The 27908-nt window shown below is 42.3% G+C and overlaps 1 protein-coding gene across 4 annotated transcripts in view; it reads right to left on the reverse strand.

Moving 5' to 3' along the window:
- The window catches only part of dmxl2 (Dmx-like 2), a 40175-nt gene that overhangs the window by 636 nt on the left and 11631 nt on the right, over nt 1-27908 (reverse strand). The window contains exons 6-55 of one of the 4 annotated variants that reach the window (XM_085349475.1): nt 27837-27903; nt 27564-27736; nt 27015-27195; nt 26712-26892; nt 26376-26594; nt 26004-26275; nt 24993-25256; nt 24561-24790; nt 24261-24463; nt 23596-23717; nt 21730-21819; nt 21488-21596; nt 21270-21389; nt 20924-21151; nt 20173-20459; nt 19536-19708; nt 18798-19449; nt 18329-18658; nt 18120-18239; nt 17872-18007; nt 17179-17289; nt 16872-17041; nt 16424-16521; nt 16131-16296; nt 15467-15731; nt 15145-15347; nt 13754-14146; nt 13025-13207; nt 12593-12889; nt 12298-12489; nt 12110-12186; nt 11708-11838; nt 10978-11223; nt 10177-10254; nt 8251-8277; nt 7722-7912; nt 7466-7599; nt 7290-7375; nt 6900-7101; nt 6288-6405; nt 5221-5286; nt 4446-4532; nt 4087-4208; nt 3829-3967; nt 2332-2392; nt 2053-2180; nt 1900-1977; nt 1699-1790; nt 1556-1608; nt 1239-1456 (exon numbers count right to left, since the gene is read on the reverse strand). In XM_085349475.1, the coding sequence (XP_085205601.1) occupies nt 1239-1456; nt 1556-1608; nt 1699-1790; nt 1900-1977; nt 2053-2180; nt 2332-2392; nt 3829-3967; nt 4087-4208; nt 4446-4532; nt 5221-5286; nt 6288-6405; nt 6900-7101; nt 7290-7375; nt 7466-7599; nt 7722-7912; nt 8251-8277; nt 10177-10254; nt 10978-11223; nt 11708-11838; nt 12110-12186; nt 12298-12489; nt 12593-12889; nt 13025-13207; nt 13754-14146; nt 15145-15347; nt 15467-15731; nt 16131-16296; nt 16424-16521; nt 16872-17041; nt 17179-17289; nt 17872-18007; nt 18120-18239; nt 18329-18658; nt 18798-19449; nt 19536-19708; nt 20173-20459; nt 20924-21151; nt 21270-21389; nt 21488-21596; nt 21730-21819; nt 23596-23717; nt 24261-24463; nt 24561-24790; nt 24993-25256; nt 26004-26275; nt 26376-26594; nt 26712-26892; nt 27015-27195; nt 27564-27736; nt 27837-27903 (8569 nt within the window). Of the gene's footprint in view, nt 1-1238; nt 1457-1555; nt 1609-1698; nt 1791-1899; nt 1978-2052; nt 2181-2331; nt 2393-3828; nt 3968-4086; nt 4209-4445; nt 4533-5220; nt 5287-6287; nt 6406-6899; nt 7102-7289; nt 7376-7465; nt 7600-7721; nt 7913-8250; nt 8278-10176; nt 10255-10516; nt 10700-10977; nt 11224-11707; nt 11839-12109; nt 12187-12297; nt 12490-12592; nt 12890-13024; nt 13208-13753; nt 14147-15144; nt 15348-15466; nt 15732-16130; nt 16297-16423; nt 16522-16871; nt 17042-17178; nt 17290-17871; nt 18008-18119; nt 18240-18328; nt 18659-18797; nt 19450-19535; nt 19709-20172; nt 20460-20923; nt 21152-21269; nt 21390-21487; nt 21597-21729; nt 21820-23595; nt 23718-24260; nt 24464-24560; nt 24791-24992; nt 25257-26003; nt 26276-26375; nt 26595-26711; nt 26893-27014; nt 27196-27563; nt 27737-27836; nt 27904-27908 lie in introns of all 4 variants that reach the window. The other 3 variants (XM_085349467.1, XM_085349450.1, XM_085349459.1) reach the window with 3 other exon arrangements.

Consider the following 27908-nt stretch of genomic DNA (forward strand, 5'->3'; position numbering starts at 1 on the left):
TTTGGCTGGGGACACCACTTGTTTGGCATTTGTGATCAATTAGCATTTTTCCATGTTGTTTCTACAAAGAGACAAATGTGCTTTAAGGATCCAGACAACCCCCCCCAAAAAGGTGGTTGCTGGAGGTTGATGGCAGTAGCAGGAAAAGAGAAAGAGGTTGGACATGGGTATAGAGTGCTAATCTGTGTTTGCTTTTGTTTCTAGCAGGTTGATGCAGTTGCCGGTAGTTTGCATACCTTGACTTGTCTGTAAACACTCGCCAAGCAGAAGTGAAATGATTGAAAGTCTGATGCAAACAAAAAACAGAAAACAGACACAGTCTGCACCCTTTCAAATGTGTCAGTTACAGCGATCAGGCACAAATTTTACTTTGAAGGTGAGCAGCCTTAATTTCTGGTTTCCTTAAATGTTTTTACATTTCACAACATGTAGAGTAAATGGCGAGTATTTCCAGACAAGTTGGTGTCTTCCATGAAAACTACAGGTGATCACAGCAATTTTTATTAGCCAATCAACTAAGTCAGAATACAGAGAACACATTTATCACTAATAAAAATAATTCTCAAATATTTCAGGACAGTAATTTCAACCAGTACTCCATGTGATTGTGCCAAACATTAACACACTGCTGCTTTGACTGTCACTGATAAATCCGAAGTCAGATTTGAATATATAACATACAGTAGTCTGTGTTTTAGTTAGTTCAGCCAAAGTCATAACAAACAATTTTTAGTGACAAGAAGAACAAGGCTTCCTGCAGCAGACAGTATGGCACCCACAGAGGCTTTATCATCAAATCAGTCTGAGTTTACATTAAAAGATAAAAGAATCTGAGTTGATTAAAAGCAGCATGAAAGACTCACTTCTCTAAGTGCAGTGCAGTGTTGACCTTTAGACCGTATCACCTCTGTGTTTTAAGTCTTTGATCTCATCAACTGGAATACTTAATAAACAAACCACAACAGCAAAGCCTGAAAAACTAGACCTGGAATCTTAAATCCAGGGACAAAAGTGTTGTTTGAAGGCTAGAGAGCTGCACCAAATACTCCTCCAGTTTATGGATTAAAAAAAACAAACTTGGAATGAATATAAAATAATTCTCAGTAGTTTTGATGCTGAATGCTTTATACAGTGCTTATGTTTAATAACATTCACTGACACAAAAGGATATTATTCCTCAGCACACAATGTGAGCGTGTATCAGCAAGGAAGTGAGTGAGAGAAAGAGCATGCGTCACCTTCATGTTGCCCTCTGCAGAGCCAGTGACGAAGAAGTCCTCAAAGGCATCCAATGCGAGGGCCTTGATGGCTGAATCATGGGCCTGGAAAGTGTGGAGCAGCTGCCGCTGTCGGATGTCAAACACGCACACAAAGCCTTTTCTGCCTCCAGTAATCAGCAGCTGCTGTTTAGGAGCATACTGAAGCACAGTGGCCCCGTTCTCATGGCAGGGAAAAGCTGAAGGGGGAGGTAGGAAGTAAAAGTGGATAAACTTGAAATATAGGGAAAAAGAAAATCACTGAAACTCACTTATTAGAATAAATATGGATTTCTCACCATGCACCATAGTATTGTTAGGTGAAATCAGAGTGTCCCACAGGCAAACATTTCTATAAATAACATAAAGCAAAATATTATGCAGCTGGAAAAAATAAACAAAAAGAAAGAGAGCAGTGTTTGATTAGTCGTCCAAATCTGACCTGTTATCATTGGACTGTCCGGCCGTGGCGATGAGACTGGAGGATGTGATGAAAGCAAAATCCCCGCAGGTCTTAGTGTGGCATTGCCAACTCTGAGAGCAAGAACAGGAAAATAAAAGCACATTTTCATTTGAATTATACAGACCACTCATATTGTGTGTGTGCTGCGACTGTGAATAAGGAGGTGGGAGGGAACCTTACCAGGTACGGTTTAGGGTTGGACGATGTCTGGTTAACCTGCCAGAGACTGAGGAAGCCCTCTCCATCAGCGACTCCACACTACAAGAATGTTTCAGAGGAATCAGAACAATGGCACCGTACACACAAAACACAGTTGCTACTTTGTGTGTGTACCTTGTTGCCCTGGGAGTTGAAATAGAGACGGGTGACTCGAGCGTTGCCTGCTTGTCTGAAGCAAATGAGTTGCTGAGGTCTGTTCCATTCAAACATCCTCACGCTACCATCCTGAGCCCCAGTCATGTCTGATACACAGCCCCACACACACACAAACCAGGAAAAGAAAGGGAGAGAGATGTTGGGGAAAGAACAGGAATACAAAGCAGGAGAAGCTATATAATTTACTTATACGTGTTAAACATGTATACTGGTGAATCCTCTCAAAGTAGCACTCACAGTACTGATATATGGGATGGGATGTCATTCTCTTCACATTGTTTAGATTCCTCTTCATAATCTGAAAGACATCAATATAAACATACATTTATCTTGTAATTAGCTTAAATTAATTGGGAAAACAATTAAGTTAACTATCTGAAAACGTCAGGCCTGAAGATCAGCCTAGTGAGTGGTTGACGACCCCCTGAGCAATAACTGTTGCCCGTTTGGGTTCCACTCTTCACAGTGTCACTACCACTTAGCGTGCATTTAGCAAGTTTTTGCAGACAAATTGGTTTACACATTAATCAAAGGCGACCATATCAATCTGCTACCAGCCAAAGCAATCGCAAACAGCTATTCAGTGCAGCGCCGATCATCAGTGGTCATCAAGCAGTCTTTAGGCATTTTTAAGTGGAGCCTTGGGCTAACCTAAGCAGTAACGTGATTGGATGATGGGCTGACTGAGGCACCGTCTATGTGCGCAAGAGTTTAAATCACTTTTATCGAATCTTCTTCTCAGACACACATGACACTCGTTCAGGTGTGCACTCGTTCAGACTTATACGTGACTATGGTAAATTACACATCACTTCAAACATCAAGCAAATTTCTGCAGATCGCCTCAATATTCCAGCTCTTTTAGTTAAAACTCATTCCTGCACTTTCATGACTTCTTCAGCATCAACAATATCTTTAAAGTATTTTACATGCATGTAATTTCACATTTTGGTCATGAAAAAACTTTTTTTCTGACCACTGCTGTAAAGACTAATTCTAAAACTGGACAGATAGTAGCTTTTAGACAGATGAAACAGCAAACTAATTTACATGAAATACAAGTGCAACTAATTTTGCTGCACATCAGAATATGATAATTGAATATGTTAAGAGAGCCCTCCTCAACCTTCACATTTAACAAAACCCCTTCCACAGTCGTTTGAACCTCTATGACACCCTCGGTCTTGTCCTCCTTTGTGTATCACACTAAACATTTATCACCGTGGCTGGGACACTGAGAACCTATCTGCGTGTTAGTCTGACGCAAATCTGTACCTTGGCTAGCCGTCTGAAAGGGCTTCTGATATCTGTGTTTATATTTGGCCATCACTGCCATGCAGACACACCCCCAGTCTGTATCTGCATCTACAGACTCAGCAGGCCAGCTGTTTAGTCGGCGTGGTTCAGCAGCGATAACAATAAAAAACAAACTTTGCCTGAAAACGTGCAAGCCCGGCAGACTGCTGAATAAAATCCCCAAATTAAATTGATTTTTTTCCAGAAGCAGAAGTTTTAAATGAAGCGTTTTCATTTTGTAAAAATACATCTAAATCTTTACTAATGAATATTATGAAATGAAACGACTGCAGAGTCATGCCACCCTTTCTATGAGCCCTGAAACAGAACTTAATCACCCCCTACTGGTTATCGCTAAATACTGCATATGTACTGCTGCCTGGTTTTGCTGGATTCAGGTTGCACAGCTGTGTAGATTTGCAGTGAAGAATCGCGTACCACACTGGCTCCCATACTGGTCTGACCACTACCGAGCCACGGCATGGATGCAGAGACTGGCATCTGCGGTGGTGCAAAGGGGACGGAGCTAGCCTGGGCAATATTGGTGTGCGAAGAACGATGATCTACATCATCAGAGCTGTAAAACAAACAAACAAAAAAACACAAGCTATCATTTAATCGGAGAGGAGACAGGGAGTGTGCAGTCCAGGCTCGGTGAGATTTGAAGGAAATCATATGATCTGCTGCTAGTCTGACCTGCGAGACTCCTTATCAAAGTCCTCCCCAATCCACGTGTAGGGCTGGACAGCTACTAGACTGGACACATCAACCTCTTGGACATCATGGGTGGAAGCCAACACTATTTCATTAGAGTTAGCCTAGGAAAGTAAGGAAGCACGGTGGATAAGGCGAGACAACACATATCACTAGCTTCTCTGAATTCCCAGAAAGTAACTGCCATGTATTTGCTACTTAAAAAAGATTTCTAGAAACCTTCATTCAATATAAATCTATCTAATAATCCTGTCTCCATGTACAGTGTCCTCAGAATCAAAGGAAATTATGAACCACAAGTTTTCCCCAGTATTTTACACAAGTTAACACCCACAACTGACCTTATTTATGGCAAATGCCATGATTATATCAGACTCCTTGTGGATGATTTTAGCTTTTCCTCCAGGGTAGCCCAAATCAGCCTCCACCTGGAAAAGGCAAAAAGAAAAGGAAAACATCAAAGCTGAAGAGAGAAACACTAAAATAAGGTTCTCCTGGGTCAGATTAATGGTATGAAGGAGATTTTTTTAAAAATAAATAGACTTTAATTTCCCTCTAGTAGGATAGAAAACAGAAAATATTGACAAGTATGACTACTGAGCTTCTGGGCTGACACCCTCCAGTTAGAAAGCCTCGCCACCACACCCTGACAGTGAGCATGCAAGTTAGTAGGTTTAAAGTGTGTGCCATCTCATTTATGTGATTTTGAGTCCTGCAGAATCAGTCCAGCTAGAAAGGATGTGAGCTACACAGGGAGATGAGTTATTGATAGGTTTGGATATGAGGTTATGTGAGTGGATAAGTGTCCCAGTGAGAGGAAGAGATTAGACATTAGATCTAAGCCATAGAGCTTCGAGTAGATTTTATGCCAAAAAATTACCAGAGCAGTCACTATCAGGCCAAGCTAGAGAGGAGACATGCAGTGCTTTACCCCAGCATGGCGGGGTCTCAAAACAAACTGCAAACCAAACCCTGTGCAACTGGTGCAAGATTTCTTTTAGTGTTTAATGCACTTGCTCCTTCAAGCTTGGCTTCGCAATGACTCTCCCAGACAGAAAAGATAGACAGATGCTCAGACAGAGCCAGGGCCTGGGCTGGTACAGTAAATGATACTACCTTATAGGAACTGCTAGCTCCTGCTTTGCAGTGTGGGCTTATACGGTCCGTATGGTTCTCTACAGACTACACACACACAGAGGCAATATAGACACAGGACACACCAACACAGCACGACACAACACACATGCACAAACAGAAAAATAAATCATGAAATGAAAATGAAAAAAATTAACAAAGCTGACAGGATATTGTATACTTGGTGATAAAATGGGAGTAAGTCAGACATGTTGCAGCAGGTATGGAGACATCTTACTATTACAGCTGAATTTGACATGATGTTATTCCAGTTAGCGAAAAAGGTTTTAATTATTAACTAGGCATGAGGACAAGAATCTATAGGAGGTTTTTTTTTTTTAAGTTCGAGCTGCATTGGCAGTCTGTCATAAAAGTGACTGATTCAGACATCACAGAAGGCAGTGAACCATCTTATACTTGATTATATGTTAAAGGAGTCAAAGCAAAGATAAGAAAAATATTAATAGTGATAAAAATGCTCACTCGGTGCTTTAAAAAAAAAATAAAAAAAAATCAAGGGATGAATTTAGATACATGACTAAAAAAAATTACCAAATTGCCATTTCCAACTAATAGACTGCAAAAATATTCCAAAGAAAAGATCTGGGAAAAAAATAAAAAATATCTGGACAACCGAGCATCTGGATACCGTTTTCCATTTTTAAGGGAAAACCTACTGTGGACATGCGGCACACTAAGAACTAAAGTTAAATTAAAAGGCATATAAAATATGTTATTTTTGTAAAAACTGTTCGGATACTTCACTTTGGTAGGGCTAGTTGTTTGATGCCTACAAGGATCATAAATCTCTGTTTATAGGCGTCGTGTCTTTATGTGTGGTTAACCTGGGCTAATGTCAGCAAATCCACTTCAGAAATTTTCTATGACAATCATGTGTTACACTAAGATGAGGAGGAAAAAAAAGAATAAAAGAAAAAACCAACATAATATAGTTGCTGACTAATGTGATGTTCAAGTACTTAAAATTCATAAAAGAAATTATAAACTTCATCTAAGGAAAAAACAAAAATTAAATGCCATGTGCCGACCTCGCTCTGCTTCCTTTTCTTTGTGAAGATGTAACGGATTAATGTCTCCTGAAGAACTTCCTGTTTGACCAGGAAATGCCACAGACGTCGGGCTGGAAAGGACTGGTGGTTCCTTGTCCTAAAGAAAAAAAAAGTGGATGAAAACAAGGTGATCACAAACAGGCTGTTTGTGACTGTCACTTTGAAAAATCAGAAGCAAAGAAACTAACAGAGTAACACAAATTCCTGTAGTCTGCATGGAAGAAAACTGTCTTGTCTGCAAACACTTGCCAGCAATCTTTAGCAAGTAAAGCCTGAAAAAACACGAAAGCTTGAAGAAATGTGATGTGAATCTGGAAAGAAAGAACAGCCATTTTCAAAATTCAAGTTATGCCTTCTGGCTGAAACCAATATGTTTCTAAGGGTGGAACTTGTTTTCCATTTCCAGTCGATTTACACTTATTTCACTACCACTTGTGAGCAGTTAGCGAGTTGGTCGGAGAGAATACTGTTTTTTCCCCCCAGCAACCTTTGGTCACTAACTGGTGTCTACATCTGTGCTACTGAGGCTTTATCTATTTATCTGCTGTAAGTACAAAGACAAAAATTACATATAGATGATGTAATACTCACTTGAAGGGTGTGTTGTCAGGCTCCAGCATGGCCTTATGTCGCAGTATTGCAGGGCCACCTCCTGTGCTGAGGTCAGTAGGGTAAGTGTTGATGTAGTTGGGAGGTGGGCCATCAAACGTATTCATTCGCTCCAACAGAAGCTGCTCCCAGGTCTCCAAAGTCTTCAAGGCAGCATTGCTCAGAGGGGACGTGACTGGCAGCTCTGTGACACAAACACATATACAAATTTGATATTCAGAAGCAAAAAGCTATGAAGCGTTTATCTGTGGATTCCATATGATTAACAAATTATTGTTGAAATGTCCTAAAATATTTCCATGCACCTTCATAAAGAATGCATCGCTTACGTTTAGAGAGGCGTTTAGGATCGGTCTTTTGGCGAGCATGTACCTGTAAAGTCCAGGCCAGTGAGAGGAATGAAGTTCTTGACATTGTGATAAGCCAGTTTCACCATGACCAGGCGGATCAGAAACCAGCTACATAACCCACAAACACACAAATAATTAAAATATGAACCTCAATGAGTCTCAGAGGAAATAAAGAGAAAGAAGCATGGCTGGCTGTACCTGTAAGAGTTGGGGTCAGAGTGCTCAGTCATCTGTGTGTCAGATAGGAAGGCGTCATCATCATCTTCGTCATCCTCGGCACCGCTTTCGTCTGAGTCATACAGGGCGTTGCTGTCTGACAGCGGCAGGAAAGGCTGAGAGGGGAAATGATCAGCAAAGAGTAAATGAAAGGCTTAAATATGTATATTGTTTTGTTTTGTTTTTTTAAACCTTAAATCTGAAGCAAAGATTCAGTTTGACAGCTTTACTCTCTTACTTTGGCCACAAAATAGTCCCACATGCTCAGCTCTGGGGGAATGAACTTCTCCCTGTAGGTGGGTCTTTCAACGGGAACAGGAGGTGGCGTGGCAGGTGTCTCCTTTACAGGGCGTCCAGGAACCAGCATCCTCATGTTGAATCTGCGTCTGTATCGGTCCACATCCTCTGCTGGGGGCTGAGGGGGAGCCACTGTAGCAGAAGAAGAATGAAGAAATGGTATATTTCAAACACAAGACAATTTGAAAAGAGGTCTGCAGTGTGCTGCATTTTATACAAAGGCTGAAGATCAGCTGAAACTCAGCATCACTTTAAATTCAAAAAAGAAAAAAATAGATCCGGAGGAAAAGCACTGCATCCACATCCTACATAAAACACATAATACCTGAGAAAGGAGGCTCCTGTCTGCACCTAACTTCAGTCACAAATGACACGTCATACACTTTTGGAAAGGAGAAATACAAAAAGGCACAAAAAGCACACGTTTGGGATGTAAGCACAGGGCAAGAAACACTCGCTAGTACACAAACCTGCACCATTATCCAGGATGACCATCTCTGGTATCGTACCAGACAAAACAAGACAAGACACAAACCAGAGTAGACAGTGCAGTTAGACACACAGATACTGCACAGTCCATTACATAATAGAATCAGTGAATATTTCATGTGTGGGCACAAAGAACACATCAAACGATAGCAAATTTCTTCAGCGATCATGTGCTAAGCATTTCCTCATATCCACAGCACTTAATAGGCAAACAGGATGAGACTGGCAACTACAGTATGTTAAGGTTAAAATGAGTTAATTAGAACATGACAGTTGGGCATCAGCATGTACCTTTTCTCTAAAGCTGTGTGACTGTGGCATGCATGCAGGTTTGCCGCGGCCCTCAAAAGGACAATTTTAACAAGTGATTTTTATCAACAGGCTGGCATTTAAGATGGCCTGTCCTCTAAAGGAGCTCTTCAAAAGGCCACTGGCCTTGCTCAGAGCTGCCTCAAGCTCTAGAGATGTGGAGTCTAAATGCCAGTCCCCATCTTCCTCCCTCACAAACACAATGTGAGCACGGTATACTCTGGCCTGATGAATATGGATGAACAGTGTCAATTTCAGCCAACAGTAACACAGTAGAGCTGTGAGCACTTTGGGAATGGCTTAGTTTTTGAAATAAACAGACAAACACCTGAATCATGTCACACAAGCGCTAGTATAAATCTATAATGCAATAACTAACTCAACTGCAAATTACTTACGTACACCAACTCCATTTGCATTACTTCAAAATACAATCCCAGTTTCAAGAGAGTTGGGATGCCGTGTAAAATGCAAATTAAAAACAAAATGCAATTTTTGCTAATCTGTTTTCATCACAGTAGATCATAGAAACCATATCAAACATTTGAAGGGAGATTAAGTACCATTTTAAGAAGGATATTAACTCGTTCCCAATTTGATAGCAGCAACATGTCTCAAAACAGTTGGGGCAGGGCCATGTTTACCCACTGTGCAGGATCCAACCTTATTTTAATCTGTACAGTCAGGACTGTCTGAGCAGAGCAGCTGCTGGACTTTTGAGAGAGGAATGCTGTCCCATTCTTATCTGATATGGGAATGCAGCTGCTGAAATCTGCAAAGCTTTCCCTGAAAAACTAGTCTGAATGGGAGCACATGTTCCTCTAAAACCTGTACATAACCAGTCAGCACTGATGGTGTAATTCCAGATGTGCAAGCTGCTAGTTCCATAGGTACTAATACAGTTCCATATCATTTCTGAACGGAGCTCTCCTCTTTAGTCTGGAGGATGGTGCGTCCATGTTTTAACAAAAAAAAGAATTTCATCTGATCACAGATCAGTTTTTCTAGTTTGTCTGAGTCCATTTGAAATTAAGTTTGATCCAGAGAAGACAATGGTGTTGCATTCTCTGGCAACGGCCTTGTCCTTTGTGCACAGGGAAGATTTCTCCAGGTTCCTTGAATCTATGAATTTTCTTGAATTTATGGACAGTAGATGATGAGATTTTAAAAGTTTTACACTGAAGAGGACCGATGATCTTCAGCTCTTGGAGATGCTCTTTTTTTTTTTTTTACAAAGCAATCATGTTAGTGACATGTTGTAAATGAACCTGATTAATTGCAAAATGTTACTTTTCAGGCCTTTTGTCACCCTGTTTCAACTTTTGGTATTTGTTGCTGTCATCAAATTCAAAGTGAGCAAATATTTTTCATGAAAGAGTAAAATATCTCAATTTAAACATCTGGTAGGGTTTTTGTGTTTTATTGTAAATAAAATATAGGTTTAAGAAATGTGTAAATTATTACATTCTGTTTTTGTTTAGATTTAACACAGCACCGTAGTGGTTTTCTTGAATTGTGGTTGTATTTCATTCTAAAATCTGGACAACACACAAGTAGATATTTAGCCTGAACGCTACAGGAAGCCTCTGAAAGTGTACCTGGTTTAGTCTCAGATTCACATATAGTGGGCTGCTCAGCATTGGCCTCTGAATACTCGTTGCTAGGCCCAGCTGGTGCTTCAGTGACACAAAATGAGCACAGAGGACGTTACAACATGTACATGCAATGCAGTATACACACACACAAACACACACACAGCTGTTGGCTTGTCATAACAGTGGTGGATTTCTTTTTGTTTTGTTTGTAATGCTCATTCAGCAGTAGCTTCACGATAGAGTGGTGGGTCATTCAAGCAGCTGCAACAATGCAAACCTTTACAATTACCATGCACTGCAATTCTGCAAACCAGCACTGCAATCCACCAGCCCAGTTACTCACAGCTGGTGTTAGCTGCAGATACCACAGTGCCCACCCCCTCGTCCCTTAAAACAGGAGGAGGGGGACGTTTAGGGCGCTGGGTTTCAGTAGGGGTGACAGTGGGGTTTGAGGTGAAGTTGCTCTGCTCTGGTCTTCCTGTCTCTTGAGACTCCTCTGGCCTGGCTGCCTCAAAATCAGCTGGCGCTGGGACACAGGGCAGAGGGCACACTCACACAAGACGCTACACACGAGTAGCAGCAGCATGTTAGGAGCATCAACAGGACAGTGCTAAGTAAATATCTATGCGATAATACCAAAAGTGGAAGTGATCAGAGATGTTAAAGGGAAAACAGACGTGGGAGGAAAAAGGTCAACTTCATGTGCTGAATCAAGGGATAAAGGCAAATAATTACAACCATGAACAATGTTGACATGGTAAAGATAAAGGTTTTAGATCGCCAACTACCAAATTGTCCTTTTACCTGGTGGAGCCTCAGGCCTCTTTGGCTTAATGACGACTTTGGCCCCTCCTCCGAAGACTGCGGCCCACACCCGGTTATTGAGGGGATGTGCTGCCAGGCGGAAGAGTTCATTGCTGCTGTGAGTGCCCAGGCCATGGATTAGCAGGGAAAGATAAACTGCCACAACAGCTTCACACAGGAGCACACTGAGCTTTGGCTGGTCCTCGTCCCTCGCAGATGTCAACAATGAAATCAGGGACGACACACCTGCATAGAGGGGAAGCACATCCAACGTGATAAACGTGCAACAGATTACCCCCTAATTTACACAAATAACTTCCACAGGCAAACAAAAACACCATCTCAGCACCATCGAGAACCCATTTATGAAACCTTTTCAGGATGGCGTGATCAGTCTCTTTCTTTCCATTTCCTTCCCAGAGGCCACTGAGCTCCTATTATAGAACACCATCTGCCTCTCTGCATAAACACAGACTGCCTGCTTTGCTCTGCTCTCTCTCGTCCTGCTCTTCACATTTTCACAAAATACTGTCCTTGATGTTTACACAGAAAGCCATTTTCCCCATCCTATGCATCTGTGAGGATCCTCAAATATGACTTCAGTTTCATTTTGTAAAACTACAAATTAGGCAAATGTGTTATTATATTCTAATCCAAATCCTCTCTTCAGTCAGAATCAAACCAACTCCCCAAATACACCACTGGGTAGCAAAGTAAGAGGTCTTATTACCTGGCCACTGTGCAGGTGCAGAGGTGGGAGTAATATGCTCTTCAATGCTTTCTGTGCGGAGTCGTTTCCTCTCACTGAGCAAAAGGCCCTGGTAAACCATCCCTGTAAACTGGTTGGCCTCTGTTTGACTGCTGCAACGCAACCAAAACATTAAACGATAAAGTCACAACAGCCCAAAACATGCATGTTCAACATTTTGTTAAATATATTTATTCTTCTTTCATAGTGTGAAACTCAAAGATACAAATGTCTGAACAGACCTGGAGTCAGACTAAGCTACACAAGCACAGCATCAAAAACAATAGTTCTCAACTACTAAATAGCAATGAGCGCATACTTTGAGCACAAGGGTAATGTGAAGCCAGTTTTGGTTTCTGGATCTGTTGCAATGCACGTGTTTACCTGTAGCTGTGACTGTCACAGAGTGCTTGATAGATGCAAGCAGACAGAGATGCTGCTAGCGTGTGCAGAGCGTTCACCTAAAAACATGAACATCACTTTTCATTATTCATCCCCAAACTGAACAACCAGACAGTAAGACTTTCAGTCATCTTAAAATGAAGTTAGAGATTTGTTTTTAAAGTACTGACCCGATCGTCCATGATGTCCGGATGTGGTGGGGTCTCCATGAGTGTGATGGTGTAGAGGATGTCGTGTATGTGATTGCTGAGGTGGAGAACAGGGTTGGCTATGACTGTCTTGGTGGGGGCAATGTAAGCAGATAACAGGGGCAGTGTAGTAGGCAGAGGCAAAGGGGACTGCAGCTGCTTCACTGTGGTCTCCTACAGAGTATGACAAAAAGTGAATTTGCCTTCTCTGTAAACTGTTTTGTACTAATAAAAAACAAACATATATAATGACATATGTATAAAGGTGCATGCATACCTGCTGGCTCTCCTGCAGGAGGAACAGAAGCTCCATGCGAACAGAGGTGACTCCGCCTCCCTTGGCTCCATGAAGGCTGCAGTAGGATAGAAACACTCTGAGCAGGGCCTGGTTCTTCCTCAGCCATGCCTTGCGCCTCTCAGAGTGCTGCTGTTTGGCCTGAAGCCGGCGGCGCTCCATCTGATGACGCTCATAGGCTCCGGCGTCTGTTCGCTCCAATACGTCATCTGATATGTCCACCGATGTTGAGCGTTCTCCCCAACGCTCCACCTCTGACTCTTCCTCCTTTCCTTCCACCTGAGTTGATAACGTTTATGGTAAAAAATAAATAAATAAATAAATTACAATGAACCAGAACTGAAAAACATTTATAGAAACATTCAGCAGTTTTTAAAATAGGCTAAAACAACATCAAATAATATTAAAGTCGACCTTGTAGTTGCAGATTTTATGCATGGCTGCTATCTCCTTCTCCAGCCAGTTGTAGAGCTGAAAGCGGAGCTTCCCTCCGTCCACCTCAAAGCCTGTAGCCAATGTACGCAGCTCTGTCATGAGGATCTTCAGACAGGCACGGAACTTCAGCTGCTCTGCTATCACGTCGACCTCCGACTCGCCCTGAAATACATGCGAGTGACTTAAAGGACAAAGACCGTGCTTTGTAGCCTTGAATTTTATATTTGGGGCCGACCCAATTTGCAAATCAAGCCCAAAAACACTCTCTGACACCTTTGCTGCAAGTTTCCACCTTTTGGAGAAGACCCCACCAGAAAAAACATGTTTTTCTTTTCTCATTCAAGAACACTACATCTGAATGAGAGTCGAACCCTCACAATTGTTTTTTATTATAATAACGATTAAATTACATATCCTAATAAACATTATTCTCTCCCTGCTGAGTGTTCAGGCAGGTCTTCTTTGATGTGTTAACTCCAAATAAAAATCCTTTAAATGTAACATTTTGGTTTGTATCTGTCGTCTCCTATATGCCAGATAAGACAGTAAAGAAACTAGACAAGGATGTGCCTTCATACAACATCAAAATGAAGTTATTTTTTTTTCCTGTTTTGGTATTTTAACTGTGCAACCAAAGGAAAAAAACACAATAAAATAAAATCTGAGATCTCCACAATTACTCAAGGAGATTCTAGATATTATTGCTACCTGTGAGTCCTCTCTTTGCAGTTTCTGGCTGCCTTTTCCTGAACCTTCCTCTCCTTCGGTTTCCAGCTCTGGTTTCTTCATGGTCAGACCACCATCGTCCTCATCCTCATCATCTTCCTTGACATCTCCCCAGTCCAGCTTCAGCTCATCTTCCTCTACCTTCACCATAGGCTGGCTCCAGTCCAACCCACCAGTGCCATCATTTCCTCCCCAGGCCTGTGTCGGTGCTGCTGGAGAGCCCCAGTCCAAACCTCCCTGAGTGCCATTTTCCAAGGGTTGGCTTGTGTTTAAATTGGCCTTGGATGAAGCCTTGCTGAGAGGCGATGAGCCAGACTTCTTGCAAACCTTGGGGATCTTGGAAAGTACTTCCAGAGCTAAAACTGGGCAGCCCACCTACAAGATTCAGAGATTATATAATATGTATATGAACTTTTGTTATATAATCTCGGCATGCATGCTTTTGTAGTTATCAGAATGATACATAGGGGGATGGAAGTGATAAATTACAATTATCTTTCTTATTGTAACAAAGTGGATTTTTTTGTCTACAATGATGATTATGTAAAAGGTATGACATCAAACAGCAACAGCTAAGGCCTAAATCTGAATCCTAAATTCACAAACTCTGGTGGGTCAAGCAAAAATGTTAGTTTCTTAGTTACAGCTTATCTAATTTCCTTCATTTCACACTCAATGACATCCTGGCTGGGTTAATGCAACATGTAATTGAGAGCCTCCAAGTATAGTTTTTATTCCAGTCTATTTTTTCCTGTTATAACACTGCTACATTTCATTTCCCTTTAGAGGAGTAGAAAGAGAGCAAATTCAGCAGATCTTCATGGAGCAAAAATACAATAATGTTCTGTGATCGAGCCCAACAACAATATCATGACTTATTACTGCATTTCTGCTAAACTACAAGGCAAAAATATTCTTTCTCTTTCCCTGCAAAATTGTATGCGACTGCAGTAAACTGCGTGTAACAAATTTTGCATCCTTTGATAGTGGAAGTTGATTCTTGTGTAAAGCTGTTTGCTGTGTTTGTGATTTATTTATGAAGCTCATGAACATCACGGTTTCACCCTATCCTGTTTACCCTAGTCCTGCGATTTCAGAGGAAGCAGTCTGGACATTAAAAATTGATCATCAGTTACAGGCACAAGCAACAAAGTGCACTTGAATTTATAGGCTAAAAATGTTCTTTGCTAGTTGTGTCAGAAGGCGATGATTTCACTAATCTTTTACTCTTGTCCTTACCATTTTAATGTTTACTTCAATTGTAACTGCCTCACTTTATACTACATATTTATACTTACACATATAATGTACAAGTTCCCAACTCCATCAAGAGAACTGGATTGGAGTAAATAGCTAGATTAGTATGGACTCACCTTGAAGTGTGCATTGGCCGTAGTGAAGAACAGTTTGCGCTCTATGAGGTTGATCTCATCTGCGCTGCTCTTTTCAGCAGTGAGGCCTACTGTTGTTGCTGTGCCCGCTGGATTTGCAAAGTGGCGGCGAATGATCAAAGGGTGTGTCCTTAAGTAGTTATAGAAGCTAAACACCACAGGGTTGCAAGCCTTAACCATCACATCTGATGCACAAAAATGGAAAGAAAAGGGAGAAAATATTTATTTCAGGTGAAAACAACATGAATAATGCACAATGGAACGTGCCGTTTAAAAATCACTAAAATGTCTTCAACCAACTAACCAGGGTTCTCATCGTCCTCTTTTGGGATTCGCTCCAATAATGTGTCCAAGGCTCGCGTGTAGTCTTTCATGATCCAGTAGGCTATGCTGCGGAGGAACGGATCGGGGTGCAACCTGGAACAGTGGTAACCACTCCCGTCCCTATTGCAGCCCAAGACCTTCTCATAAAGGAGGCCTTGGCAGGTGGATGAATTCTCAAAATCAGCCTCATACAGCCTTGCTACTATCATGGCTAACTGGAGATCCTCCATCTTCTCCAGCAATACCTAAACACCATGAAACAGCGTGATGAGTTAACGGTGCAGGTTTTTTTCTTTAAAGAAATAACAAGCCAAGTGCAAAAAGTTAAAGATTTCTGCAAGGTACAAACAGAAACTCACACTTCCTTTTCTGCCCATCTGTATATTTTGACTGTGTGTTGAGAAAAATCTAGGCCAACAAAGACTATGTGCTACTGTTATGCATCTTATTATTTATATAATTTAGGCTTCTCTTTTGTGATTTAAAGGCTGAAGACCCACTCTGTCATCAACATATTTCTGTACCAATATCACCTTAAAGAGAGACGACTTTATGATATTGCTGCTGCAAGTTACGCTGAAATATGCTACTGGAGTAAACACAGCGTCAGTAAGTTGTCTGTGCACTATTAAAAGTCCTCAAACCTCTATGGCATCTTTGAGGGAACCAGCCAACAGGAAGAAGGCAGCCGACTGTTCAAAGCGCTGCTTTCCCAGTAGGGAGAAAGCATTTTTGAGAGCTGCCTTTCGCCAGCGGTCTTCACTGAAGTTGTTTTTGAAGAACTGAGTCATCTTCTCGTCATGCTGAGACCTGAAAGAACAAAGCCACAGAGTTTGGTATCCATTCTGCTTTAGTAAGAAAATTCACTTAAAACCTCTTGTTCTGAACATTGGAAAAATTATTCAAATTAATTATGTGTTTAGAGAAAATGTCCAACCTGAAGAGTCCCCACAGGACAGCTTTCTTCTTCATGGCCAAGTAGAACAGGGCAGCATCTAAAGGGTCATTTTGCCTCTGGAATGCAGCTTTTCCCAACTGATTATAAACAAGCAATAGTCGTTATTTAGTTATTTCTAAAGAGTTATCAATATTTACCAATTGCTTTGATTCATAAAGTCTTTACAGTAACTCCTAGCTGTTCCTAGCTCCTATTTACTAGAAATGGAAAACTCCTGTAGGGAAATTAATTACATTACAGAGTAAACTGGATGGTAAGTTTCCTTTTCTAGTTCATATACTCACCTAGAAACTGAGGCAGATATTGCCATAATCAGAATCAGAATGGGTTTATTGCCAAATGTTGAGCAGGTTTACAACAATCAGCATTGTAATCAGCATTACATTTTGATTTTTATGTATATAAATACGCATATTTATTCTGGTACCTTCTCCACCATTTTCCTCAGAGTGTTGATGTTTCTTATCCACCAACCCACACCCACGGCCCGGAGCTCAGACCACTGTGGGTCGCCTCTCTGCATTGCTGGGATCATGTTCAGCATCTCTTCCTCTGCCTCTGAGTGGAACGCCCATGCAAAGTGACACGTTGAGAGGCCTGCAATAGAAGCAGATAGTTGGATCGGGATAGTGAATAATAGGGATAGTGAAAGGAGCAATATACCCCATAACTGTCATACAAAACGTTTTGTATACTCGTCTCACAGCAGCAGCACCATGAGCAGAGTACTTTACCTTGGTGGAGCAGCTGCATGCGGTAGAGTGGGGGCAGAGAGGTGAGCAGGCAGGTATGAAGACGCATGGCGAGCAGGTACCTTAGTCCACACTCATCAAGAGCCTCGCCACCTACACAAATACCAGCAGTTGATCAGTTTTCCCCCCGAAACACCACTCAACAAGAGGGCAAAGACCTTTAAACTCAAGTATCACTTGAGTTCATGTGATCCTGTCACACAATAGGTCTCCAGTCCTTGAACCTTCTTACCCTCTTCTCTGCTTACTTAGCACAGGAACAACCTGCTAATGTCTTCCTCACAAAAGACTAAATAAAAAGAACGAAAAACCGAAGTAAAAAAAGGCAAAAGATACTGAAAAAGAGAAAGGAGCAGTTTAACCACCAAGATTTGATAGCTGGCGAATGACTCAAGAAAAGTATTCCTTTCCTGTTTGTTAAAAACATTTATTTAACTTTAATGCAATATTGGACCGATTTGCTAGGTTTCAATTAAATACCAAGACTTAGAACCAATCTGCTTGCTAAAAATATGTAATCAACCTTTACTGCAGCAGTGCAATATCAGTAAGGATGCTGTTATGACTTCTTTTTAAGGAATACAGTGTTTATGCCAAATGTCAGATGTATTATATTGTACACAGTCTCCTGTACATATCATAAGTACGACTGGAACACACACAAACTAGACAGACCTGTGTACTGTTGATCAGTGGAGCTTGCGACCTCAGCACTTGTGGTTGCAACAGTATCAGCCAAGGCCACCAAGAACATCTGCTCTAGGCGGGTCAGGCCTGGAAGGCTGGAGTGCATGAGGTGACTGGACAGCACCTGGACACAATTGAGAAGAAAGCAAGTGAAGCAGAGAACTGATAAACAAATATTACTTCTCCATAAGTAGATTTTTATGTAAAGGGAAGCCTATTTTTTATTTTATTTTTACCTGAGCATGTTCTGGTCCAAAATAGGTAGGCCCATATTGAGAGAGGTTAATAACTCGGGATTTTTTCTCTGGTTTATCTGTGGCAAAGTTTACAAAGTCATCCGTGGTAACTGTTGGCACCTGTTAATGCAGGAAGAGAAGAGTTTAAAGTCCTTACGTGCAGGTAAACCTTTAACAACAAAATCTGTTCAAGTCTCAACTCTTCCTACCTGGAAGAGGTCAGCATACTGGTCCTCTGTGGACTTTTGGGCTGCCTCACCATCAGTCCCTTTAGTTCCCTTAGCATTCTCTTCAGGTCCTTTATAAGAGGTGTCTAGATCAGCCAACATGAGGGAGTACAGAGGCAAGGGAGGGATGGAGTTGATCTCTGTGTAGTCCCTGCCTCCGTCACGGCCCGACACTATGGTGTCTTTTGCTGTGCTGCCAGTAACGCTGATTGTCCGAGACAGATGTCTCCTGGCTCCGCCCTCACCTGCCTCCACATCCCTAACCACAGCGACTTCTCCAGCAATACATTTTACCAGGTGGGCGAGGATGGCCTGACACACACAAAAAAAGACCAAGACTTTATTAAAATCAGCTAATCCGCATCAAATCGTGTAAAAAAAACACTGAATAAAAACTCACTAGATTTCACTTGGATGTTTTCACTACTGAATGAGGTAGAAATGGACTCACCTTGGCACGCCGAACTCTGCCCAGGTCCATGAGTTCCAGCAGCTGGGTTGGATGGTACTGAGGAAGAGTTGGGGACAGCGAGTGAGCTGCTTCAAAGAGTCCTCCTTCTTGAAGTCCTGCCGGGGCACGAAGGGCCTCATCTACTGCAGTACTCCCCTCAAACACACTCTTTGACCTGGCCCTCCCTTCAAAGATCGAGGAGGACACTGTGCTTTGACCTCCGGCTATGTCTGCTGATGAAAGGTTGCCTTCTTCTCCCTCACCGGGCTTCTTGTCCTGATGCCACTGTGCATACACATGCATTTCACAGTCCATGCCCACCACTAGGATGCCATCCCTTACCCAGGAAAGGGAGACCGGCAGCGATGGGGTGCCATCCACAGATGACAGGAGGTCAATGGTCCGAAGCAAAATCCAGCGTGAGCGGATCCCCTGTTTGATACTGCCCCCTAGAGGAAGGGTGATAACAGCCACACCCTCCTTGCTGCTCGTCTGCTCATTGACCACACCAGAGATACGGCCATACATAAGAATGTTGGAGCCCACTCCCACAGTGAGGATGTGCGATCCATCCTCCTTTGACAGCCAGTCCAAGTGCACGTAGTGCTTAATGTTGGGTGAGCTATGGTCTCTGCTCATGTACAAGTCAGACCTGAGGTGAAGAAAATGAATAACCTATCAGACATACAAGCAAAACACTTACTCTGACAGAATATGATAAACGTAATAGTTCCTGACCTGCTGTAGACAAAGAGATTTGAGTCCACACTGACTCTTGGATCCAGGGTGGAAGAGGGTCTGGCGAAATCATCCAGGTGGACAGTTTGCTCTAAAACCCACTCTGAGCCACCAGTAGACTCACACTCGTAGATGGACACATGCATAGAGAAGTCTTCTATGGAACTTAGACTCTGAGGACAACAGAAGACCGTTTGATTTAACATGACTGCTGTGACAAATCAGTAAGACAGTAAGGCTCTTAATACTTTTTACATGCACCTTAACACTAAATACACGGACTTGCTTATAAGCCAGACTGCTGATGTTAAACCTGAACTTATTTTCACTTCAGTGACATCTAGCTAGTTTTTAATCCCTTCTCACTAATGCTTATCATTTGTAGATGCAGCCCAAATGCAAAACTTGATCATTCTCCACTTTACATAAAAGTAAAATAATATGCTGACACAGGGCATTAGTATGCATTAATGGGAGAGTCCAGGGTCCAGCCAAATGATGTTTCTTTGCCCAATTTACATTTTTATTGCATTTTTCTTACACTTCAAGGTAATTTACACAATTTCTATGCTGCTAGTTTTTTTTGTGGTATAATACATTCACAATACAAATACAAAGCCAAATTCTAATTTCCTACCTGTCCTTGTCGTGGCTGTTTGAAAGCCACAGCCAGCCTGCCAATGTAAGAACACGACACAGCTACAGGCCGGCCTGACACACACACAGCACTGTTGTTGTCCTCCTCTTCATTCATCAGAGCCCAGGGCTCCCAGCGGTACACCCGGTTGTCCTCGCCATCCATACCATTCCCATCATCACCCTCCACAGCACAGTGCCAGAACCGCACTCGGGAATCAGAGCAGGTTGTAACAATCAAGTATGGAGCCAGACACACGGGGTAAATAGAGGAGGAACTCAGATGTCCTGGTAGAAAGAGGAGACAAAATGAAATTTAAGAAGATTTTTCTTTAGCATATTCTTTCATTTAAACCCACCAGGAAACTAATTTCCTCAAAACTGAATGATAAAGACACACAACCTATTGAATATACTGTGTCGACAGGCATTGAATTATTACAGTAAGTAAGGACAGCTGAAATGATGCATTAATTTATGTGTAAAAAGAAAAAAGAAAGAGTTTTTACTAGTGCTGTCAGCGTTAATCTGTCAGCTGCACGGCGTCAACGCGTTAGCGAGGTTAGCTCGTTAATGCGTTAGCGCTGTGCAGCCCCACGCATAGGGCGACCCGCGCTAACTCGCTAACGGAGATTTACCGCGTTAATGCGGTTATGGCGTTAACGTCATTTTAACGAGATTAACGCTGACAGCACTAGTTTTTACACATCAGCAACAACAGCATGGTTATACTCATAAGTTTATATTCCAACCTGCAGATGGGGTCGCCCTAGTAACCTCCACCCCATGAGGAAGGTCAAGGCGTTTGCTGTAAACCAGCTTCGAGCTGAGGATCAGTTTGCTAGCAGATTGCAAGTTAGCTGTTGAAGTTGACCGTGGCAAGGGTCTGACAGGAGACGTCTCTGGAGATGAGTCAGCATTCACAACTTGATTGGGAACCATCAGCTGGCTCTGGAAGCTGTAATCTGGGCTTGGCTCATCTGCACACAGAGGCAACACATCAGAAGAGACAAGTTAATCTAAATTTAAAAAAGCAGACTTCACATTATTTTTCATTTTCACCTATAAATGCTTTGCTTCACGCACCAAAACACTTACCCACACAGGCCTGCACAGACTTAAGATGTAGATGCCACATCTGCAGAACAGAGTTCCTGTTGAGATCCTTTTCGATCACCACCAGGAAAAACTTCTCAGAGAAGGGAGGAGGTTGGTAATCTGGATAGAGTAAAATGCAGTATTATCGTCATCTAATGACAACTGGGCTGTAAAATAGGAATAAACAGACCGACACAGAGTTTAACAGAGTGCTATACCTCCCCCAGGTGGAAAGGCTGGTGTGTTTGCTTCTGGTTCTTTCTGGGGCTTGTAACCTAGAATGAAGTCCTCTTGGAAGACATGTAGCAGCTGTGTACTGGCTCCACACTGGAGGCACATGGACATAGCATCACACAGTTTACTATATCTATTGATCAGGAGGTTTCAGTAGTTCATGCCAAGAATTTTGGTCTGTCATTGATCTGAAGTGGGTGAGAAAAAATACAGAGCAGCTGCTAACCTGGTTTGTAATAGCATCCAACTCTATGATACAGCCGGGTCTGGCTGTGGACTGCTGGCTGACGATATTGAACACTTCGCCCACGAGTTTCTAAGAAGAGATATACAAGGAAAAAATAAAAACACAAAAAACACATAATCTACTTTGTATTTCATCATACTGCATTTCATTTAAAACCATTGGAGTGGTAGAAAGTGTTGCATAATATTTTTTATATTGTACAGAGGAATGAAGTCTGGAAATTGTTATAAGGGCATGAGGAAAACACATATTTTGCTTCAAAAACAACATGGCCACATGTCCTATAAATTCAGGATCTGTGTGACTGATGTAATAGTTGTTAGGTTATTTAAAAGCTGGCCTATAGCAAAAGTTAACATCTGTGAATAATGTGCGTATTTGACAGCTGCTGTTTTATGGTTGGTGTACACCTTTAAGCCAAACAAAGCCAACAAAGCAACACATAAGCCTGATTTTAACTCAGTTCTTGGTCCCTCATGACAAATTCTAAAGTTCCGCAGTGTGAGTAATGAAAACCCAGATAGGTCTGTGAAGGTTCTCAGTCATCCAGGTCATCGTAGTCAAAGGAGCTTGCAAAGAAAAGCATCTGGACTTCTTTAAGTTACTTGAAGACGTTTCACCTCTCATCCGAGAAGCTTCTTCAGTTCTAAGGTCAAATGGTGGAGAGTCCCAGATATAAACCTAGTGGGAGTTTCCCCCCACAGAGGGACAAAAGGACCCCCTGATGAGCCAAGGTGTGAAAACGGCTGTGGGTCCCAATCAGCCAGGGTTTCGGGTGAGCTCATTGTGAAATCTGGCCCCACCTTATCATGCGAATTCCTGAGGTCAGATGGCCCAGGATGTGACTGGGCGTTAAGGCGTCTGGGAAGGGAACTCAAAACTGGATTATAGATGGCAGAGAGTTGGTGTCGTAAACCCCCGCCTCTGTTCAAAGATGGTCACTCACAGTGGACATAAATGGCTTCTTTCACTCCTCTTTCAAACCATCTGTGCTCTCTGTCCAAAATGTGAACATTGGCATCCTCAAAAGAGTGACCTTTATCCTTAAGATGCAGATGGACTGCTGAGTCTTGTCCTGTGGAGGTGGCTCTTCTGTGTTGTGCCATGCGCTTGTGAAGTGGCTGTTTGGTCTCTCCAATGTAGAGGTCTGAGCATTCCTCGCTGCACTGTACAGCATACACCACATTGTTAAGTCTGTGTTTTGGCGTTTTGTCTTTCGGGTGAACCAGTTTTTGTCTGAGCGTGTTGCTGGGTCTGAAATGCATCCAAGGATGTTATGCTTGGAGAAAAACTGGTTCACATTTTGGACAGAGAGGACAGATGGTTTGAAAGAGGAGTGAAAGAAGCCATTTATGTCCACTGTGAGCGACCATCTTTGAACAGAGGCGGTGGTTTACGACACCAACTGTCTGCCATCTATAATCCAGTTTTGAGATCCCTTCCCAGACGCCTTAACGCCCACTCACATCCTGGGCCATCTGACCTCAGGAAATCGCATGATAGGGTGGGGCCAGATTTCACAATGAGCTCACCCGAAACTCTGGCTGATTGTGACCCACACCCGTTTTCACACCTTGGCTCAGGCGATTAGAGGATCATAAGGGGATCCTTTGTCCCTCTGTGGGGGGAAACTCCCACTAGGTTTATATCTGGGACTCTCCACCACTTGACCTTAGAACTGAAGAAGCTTCTCGGATGAGAGGTGAAACGTCTTCAAGCAACTTAAAGAAGTCCAGACGCTTTTCTTTGCAAGCTCCTTTGAAAACCCAGATACATTCACATAAACCTTAAACGAAAACTATCACATTGCAGTGAGCAATAACAAAACAGTGCATATATACTCACAGATGTTTCAGGATCTGACAGCTCATCCAGTAGTTTCCTGGCATCCACAACAGCTTGATAGAGACGCAGGTTTTTACCATCTGATGCCACGAAGCAGGCACTGGCACTGTTACAGTAAGTTCCTGTTAGACACAACACAAAGATTGCAGGCTTAATATTGGGCAATGCACATAACTCTGAAGGACACTCATAAATGGAGCCATCCAAGAAAACTTCTTCAAAGAGCAATAATCGGGACAAACTAGATTGAGAATGGGTTTGAATTAGAAAGGGTATATTTTTTTTTCCTTTCAAGACTTATGGCATCAGTATCAATAAGACAGAAGAACACTGCATTTTGACCGCAAAGCTGGAACATACTGCTGATTCGTTTGCTACTGCTGGAACTGAGTAGCTGTGACAGTTGTTCAGTATTTCCTGAGAAATTCCGAGAGAATATCCTCCTGCCACCCGGACAAAAAAAATAACTAAGTGCAGCAAGAGTGAAAATGTCCCTCTTAATCAAAATTCTTGTTATTAAGCTACTACTACTACTACTACTACTACTACTACTACTACTACTACTACTACTACTAATAATAATAATAATAATAATAATAATAATAACAACAACAACAACAACTACTCAAAAATCAGCTTTATATAAAAATGTACGGTATATTTACCAAGTACAGTGCTGGGTACTAGCGTGGGTAGCCAAGCAACATTGCTGAAGGCAGAGGTGTGCAGAGAGTTGATACGGGCCAATTCTGAGACGCCTCCAGTGCAGGACAGGGGTCCAATGTGGTCCACTCGCCACAAAATCAGCTCACTGTAGATGGCGTTGGGGTCATGGAAGGTCCTTGTAGCTGCATTACGAAGCTGCTTCCTTAATAATGGATAACAGTTACAATTACTAGCCTATCACCAGCAAACTAAACCCATTATTGACGGCTTCAGTTCTCTACCTCTACTTCATGCTATACCTGGGAAGACCCTTTGGTAGGGGAAAGGTAGGAGGCTGCTCTCCTTCCAAACTTCCAGGGGCTGAGGGAGGGGTGAGCAGGGCATTGTGGTGAGAGGAGGTCAGCAGCAGCGGCAGCACTGTGTGACAAGCTTGGTCATTCAGATGGAAACGATGGCCGCAGTACCGAAACTTATGAGATACTGTCAGTACATTGGAGAAGTCAGAACGCTCTGCAAATGTCACAGCCCACTGCAGACAGAGGAATCAAAGCTTTTTGTGAGGGAAACAGAATATGCAAAAAAACATCAAATTATAGTGTGAACTGCAAAATGATAGATTGTCTGAGAATTGCGTCAAGCCTGTGGAAACATCTTGGGCTAAAGTGGCAATTTATCAAAACATGTGAGCAAAGCCCTCAGAAAGAAGAGCGAGGTTAACCTCAACCTCGTACCTGGTTAAGAGATCCATCAACATGCTTGGAGACCATCATGACAGCTGGACTAATGTGAGGGTTGGGAGGGGAGGTCACAGCAGCAGAACTAAGGCCAGCTGAGGCTGAAGCAGAGTGGGACACATGTTGGACTATCCTTCCCTGCTTGCCTACTCCAGCGCTTACACCCTCAGTCAAAGTGCAGGCATACATGAGGATGTTTTTACTCAGTGAGTTGGCATCTCCTGTGGGAAACGCCACCGGAATACGGGAGGAGAAGGACACCTGGAGGAAAATAAAAAACAGTTGCGAATATTTTCTTAGTGTCTTAACCCTTAAATCAACATAATAATTCAGCTTCCTAATGATATTCCTTTTGGATTACTCATCTGTGCTAAACCAACTCAAACACGTATTTAACTTGTATTGTGTAGATATGTTTTAATATTAGAGCATTAAAGTCTTTTCATACTCTACTGTATTTTTGCAGTCAATGCAAAAGGGATATTTTCGAACAAATGTAAACATCTGTGCAGCTGAAGCCCAAAATTCAGTCCTTTTAAATTTAATATCCTGTTTGGTCCTCCTTAGAGGAGTGCTGAAGTGCTGCTCTTTCTAGGACAGCCGGATGCTACAGTGCAAGCTTCTCGCTGCATATCAAAGTGAAAATTAGGTGAAAAATTACTTGGGCTCTAACTTTATTAAAATGACAAAGACTTCCTTCAGTAAGTTATAACAGCTTTTGCTAATTAACATTAATTCTGTGGGTAACTTGATAAAGCGCAGAGTACTCTCCATAATTCTCTATTGGAGAAAATGAAAAAAATATATTCTGAATGTCAAATACAGCTGGAGGAATGCTGAGTCAATTTATATTTGAGAAAAAACAGTCACACAGTTTGTGCTGTGAGCAAGGTGTGTACGAGCAAGTAAACGACTGAATTCAATTTAAAACAGAAAAGTTACAATTTAGGAAAAGAGATTATGATTTGCTTGAAAAATGTTTTTCATATTCTGAATTTTTGCGCACACCTGAACCTGTCTGAAGATGCCCTGGTTGAATTCGTCCAAGTATTTTACATGCCAAACCAGGAAAGATCCATCCAATGGATGGATGGTAAACAGCATGTCTGGGCTCTTGTTCCACTCTGTGATCAGAGTCTCCATCTTCCTCTCTAGCAGCATGGAAGGCAGAGGCATGCTAGAGCTGGATCCTGGGGAGGATGCCTTGGTGCTTCCCTGCTCCCCTGACTCACCCTCTTCTCCTTGCTCTGAGGATGCTTTGTCAGACATCTCATCCAGGTCTGGAAAAAACAAACAAAAACAAAAAATTATTTAGTCTTACACGTGCCCTTTAACATGGTAGGTTTTAAGCAGCCTTATATATTGTTAGCCTGGTCATACCAAAGTCAAACTTCATAGGGGATCCTTCAGGATCCAAGGGGTCCTCAGTAGTTTGGTCCAGCTGTTGTTCAGAGAATTTACGGAGTTGCAGCATAAAAAGGTCCATGGATGAAGTGAAGCTAAGATCCTTATTATTGAGCCAGTGAACCACAAAGCCTCCGCCACCTGTGCCATCGTCTGGGTTAAACACTGCAGAGTCAGCTAGCACTGATGGGATATCTGACAGACAGAAACATGGCAGGAGCACAAATATTACACAAGCTTAGATTAAGTTTACAGCTCCATTCAATGTGCACATTGATTCATTTTAAAACCCAGTCCAACAAAAAACACTACCTGTGTTGGGATTAATACTGGCCGAGATATGGAAGTGACACAGGGCATTGGCATGATGAGTGATGTGGCGGTGAGTGTGTGCATCCTGTGTGCCCAGCTGAGAGGGCAGCAGCTCACTGTGTGCCACTAAAGCAGAGGACCGTCGCCGGCCACGGCGCAGATGTTTTAGGTGGTGGATTGACTAATTAGAGAGGGAGCACAGGAATAAAGGCAAGAGAACAGGTCTGTGTTATTCCTTTCTGAGAAATATTCCATTTTTTGGTCATTTATGAATTATTTCTGCTGAGATTGAACTAAGTGTACCTCCAAAGCATGTTGGATCTTGTCCTTATTGCCTGCCAGGCCTGGCAGGCTAGAGCTGAAGGACTGTGTGTTCTCAGTGATCTGTCCACCAAGCAGACTGTCTTCAGGTAACAGGGTCTCCGACCATAATCTACACACTCCATCCTCACAAGATGTCAGCAACACATTGCACACTGAACCCCTAGAAAATAACACAAGAATGTAATCGTCCTTCAGTAGTTCTTTTTTTGATTCATTTTGACTTTATTAAAAATGTTCAGTCAAAACACATTTTAGGGACACAACAATTTCTTAGAACAAGAGTTAAGTATGCATACCCCATGACTAAAATAAAATTATTGCTGGATGCCCAGTTATTGAACCACGTTTTTAACCAAGTGCGCTGAATATCGTTCTGGCCTAGTAACGCATCACTCAAAGGAGGCAAAACCTCATTTTATAGCCAAAACATTATGTCTGGCTTTAAAAGACAACAAGCACGCACAACAAAAGTGGACAAATAAACACGTTTACAGCATATTATGTGTGTGATCATGTGTGCTTTCTTACTTGGGCATGTACTTGCTGGTCTTCCTCCAGGACACACCAGTGACCGAGCGAGGATGAGCCAAGTAAACAAAGGAGAAGTGAACAGGAAGAGGCTTTTTATCAGACGGGTCCTGGACCACCACTGCGGATCTCCAGCCAGTAGTGGGATACCAAACCTTGAGTAAACAGTCATCCTGTACATGTGCAGAAAATCATTATATAGGCAAACTGAGGTACAAAAAAATGTTTCAACAATTTGCCATTTATAAAAAAATGTTAACATGAATCTTTAACCTTTCCAATTGTGGCAAAATACTCTCCATCAGGAGACCACTTGGCTGCGTGGACAGACGCAGCGGTCCTAAA

Source organism: Diplotaxodon limnothrissa, linkage group LG1, assembly GCF_057381915.1.
Source record: "Diplotaxodon limnothrissa isolate DT_005_m linkage group LG1, D_limnothrissa_male_GT1.1, whole genome shotgun sequence".
Taxonomy (NCBI): domain Eukaryota; kingdom Metazoa; phylum Chordata; class Actinopteri; order Cichliformes; family Cichlidae; genus Diplotaxodon; species Diplotaxodon limnothrissa.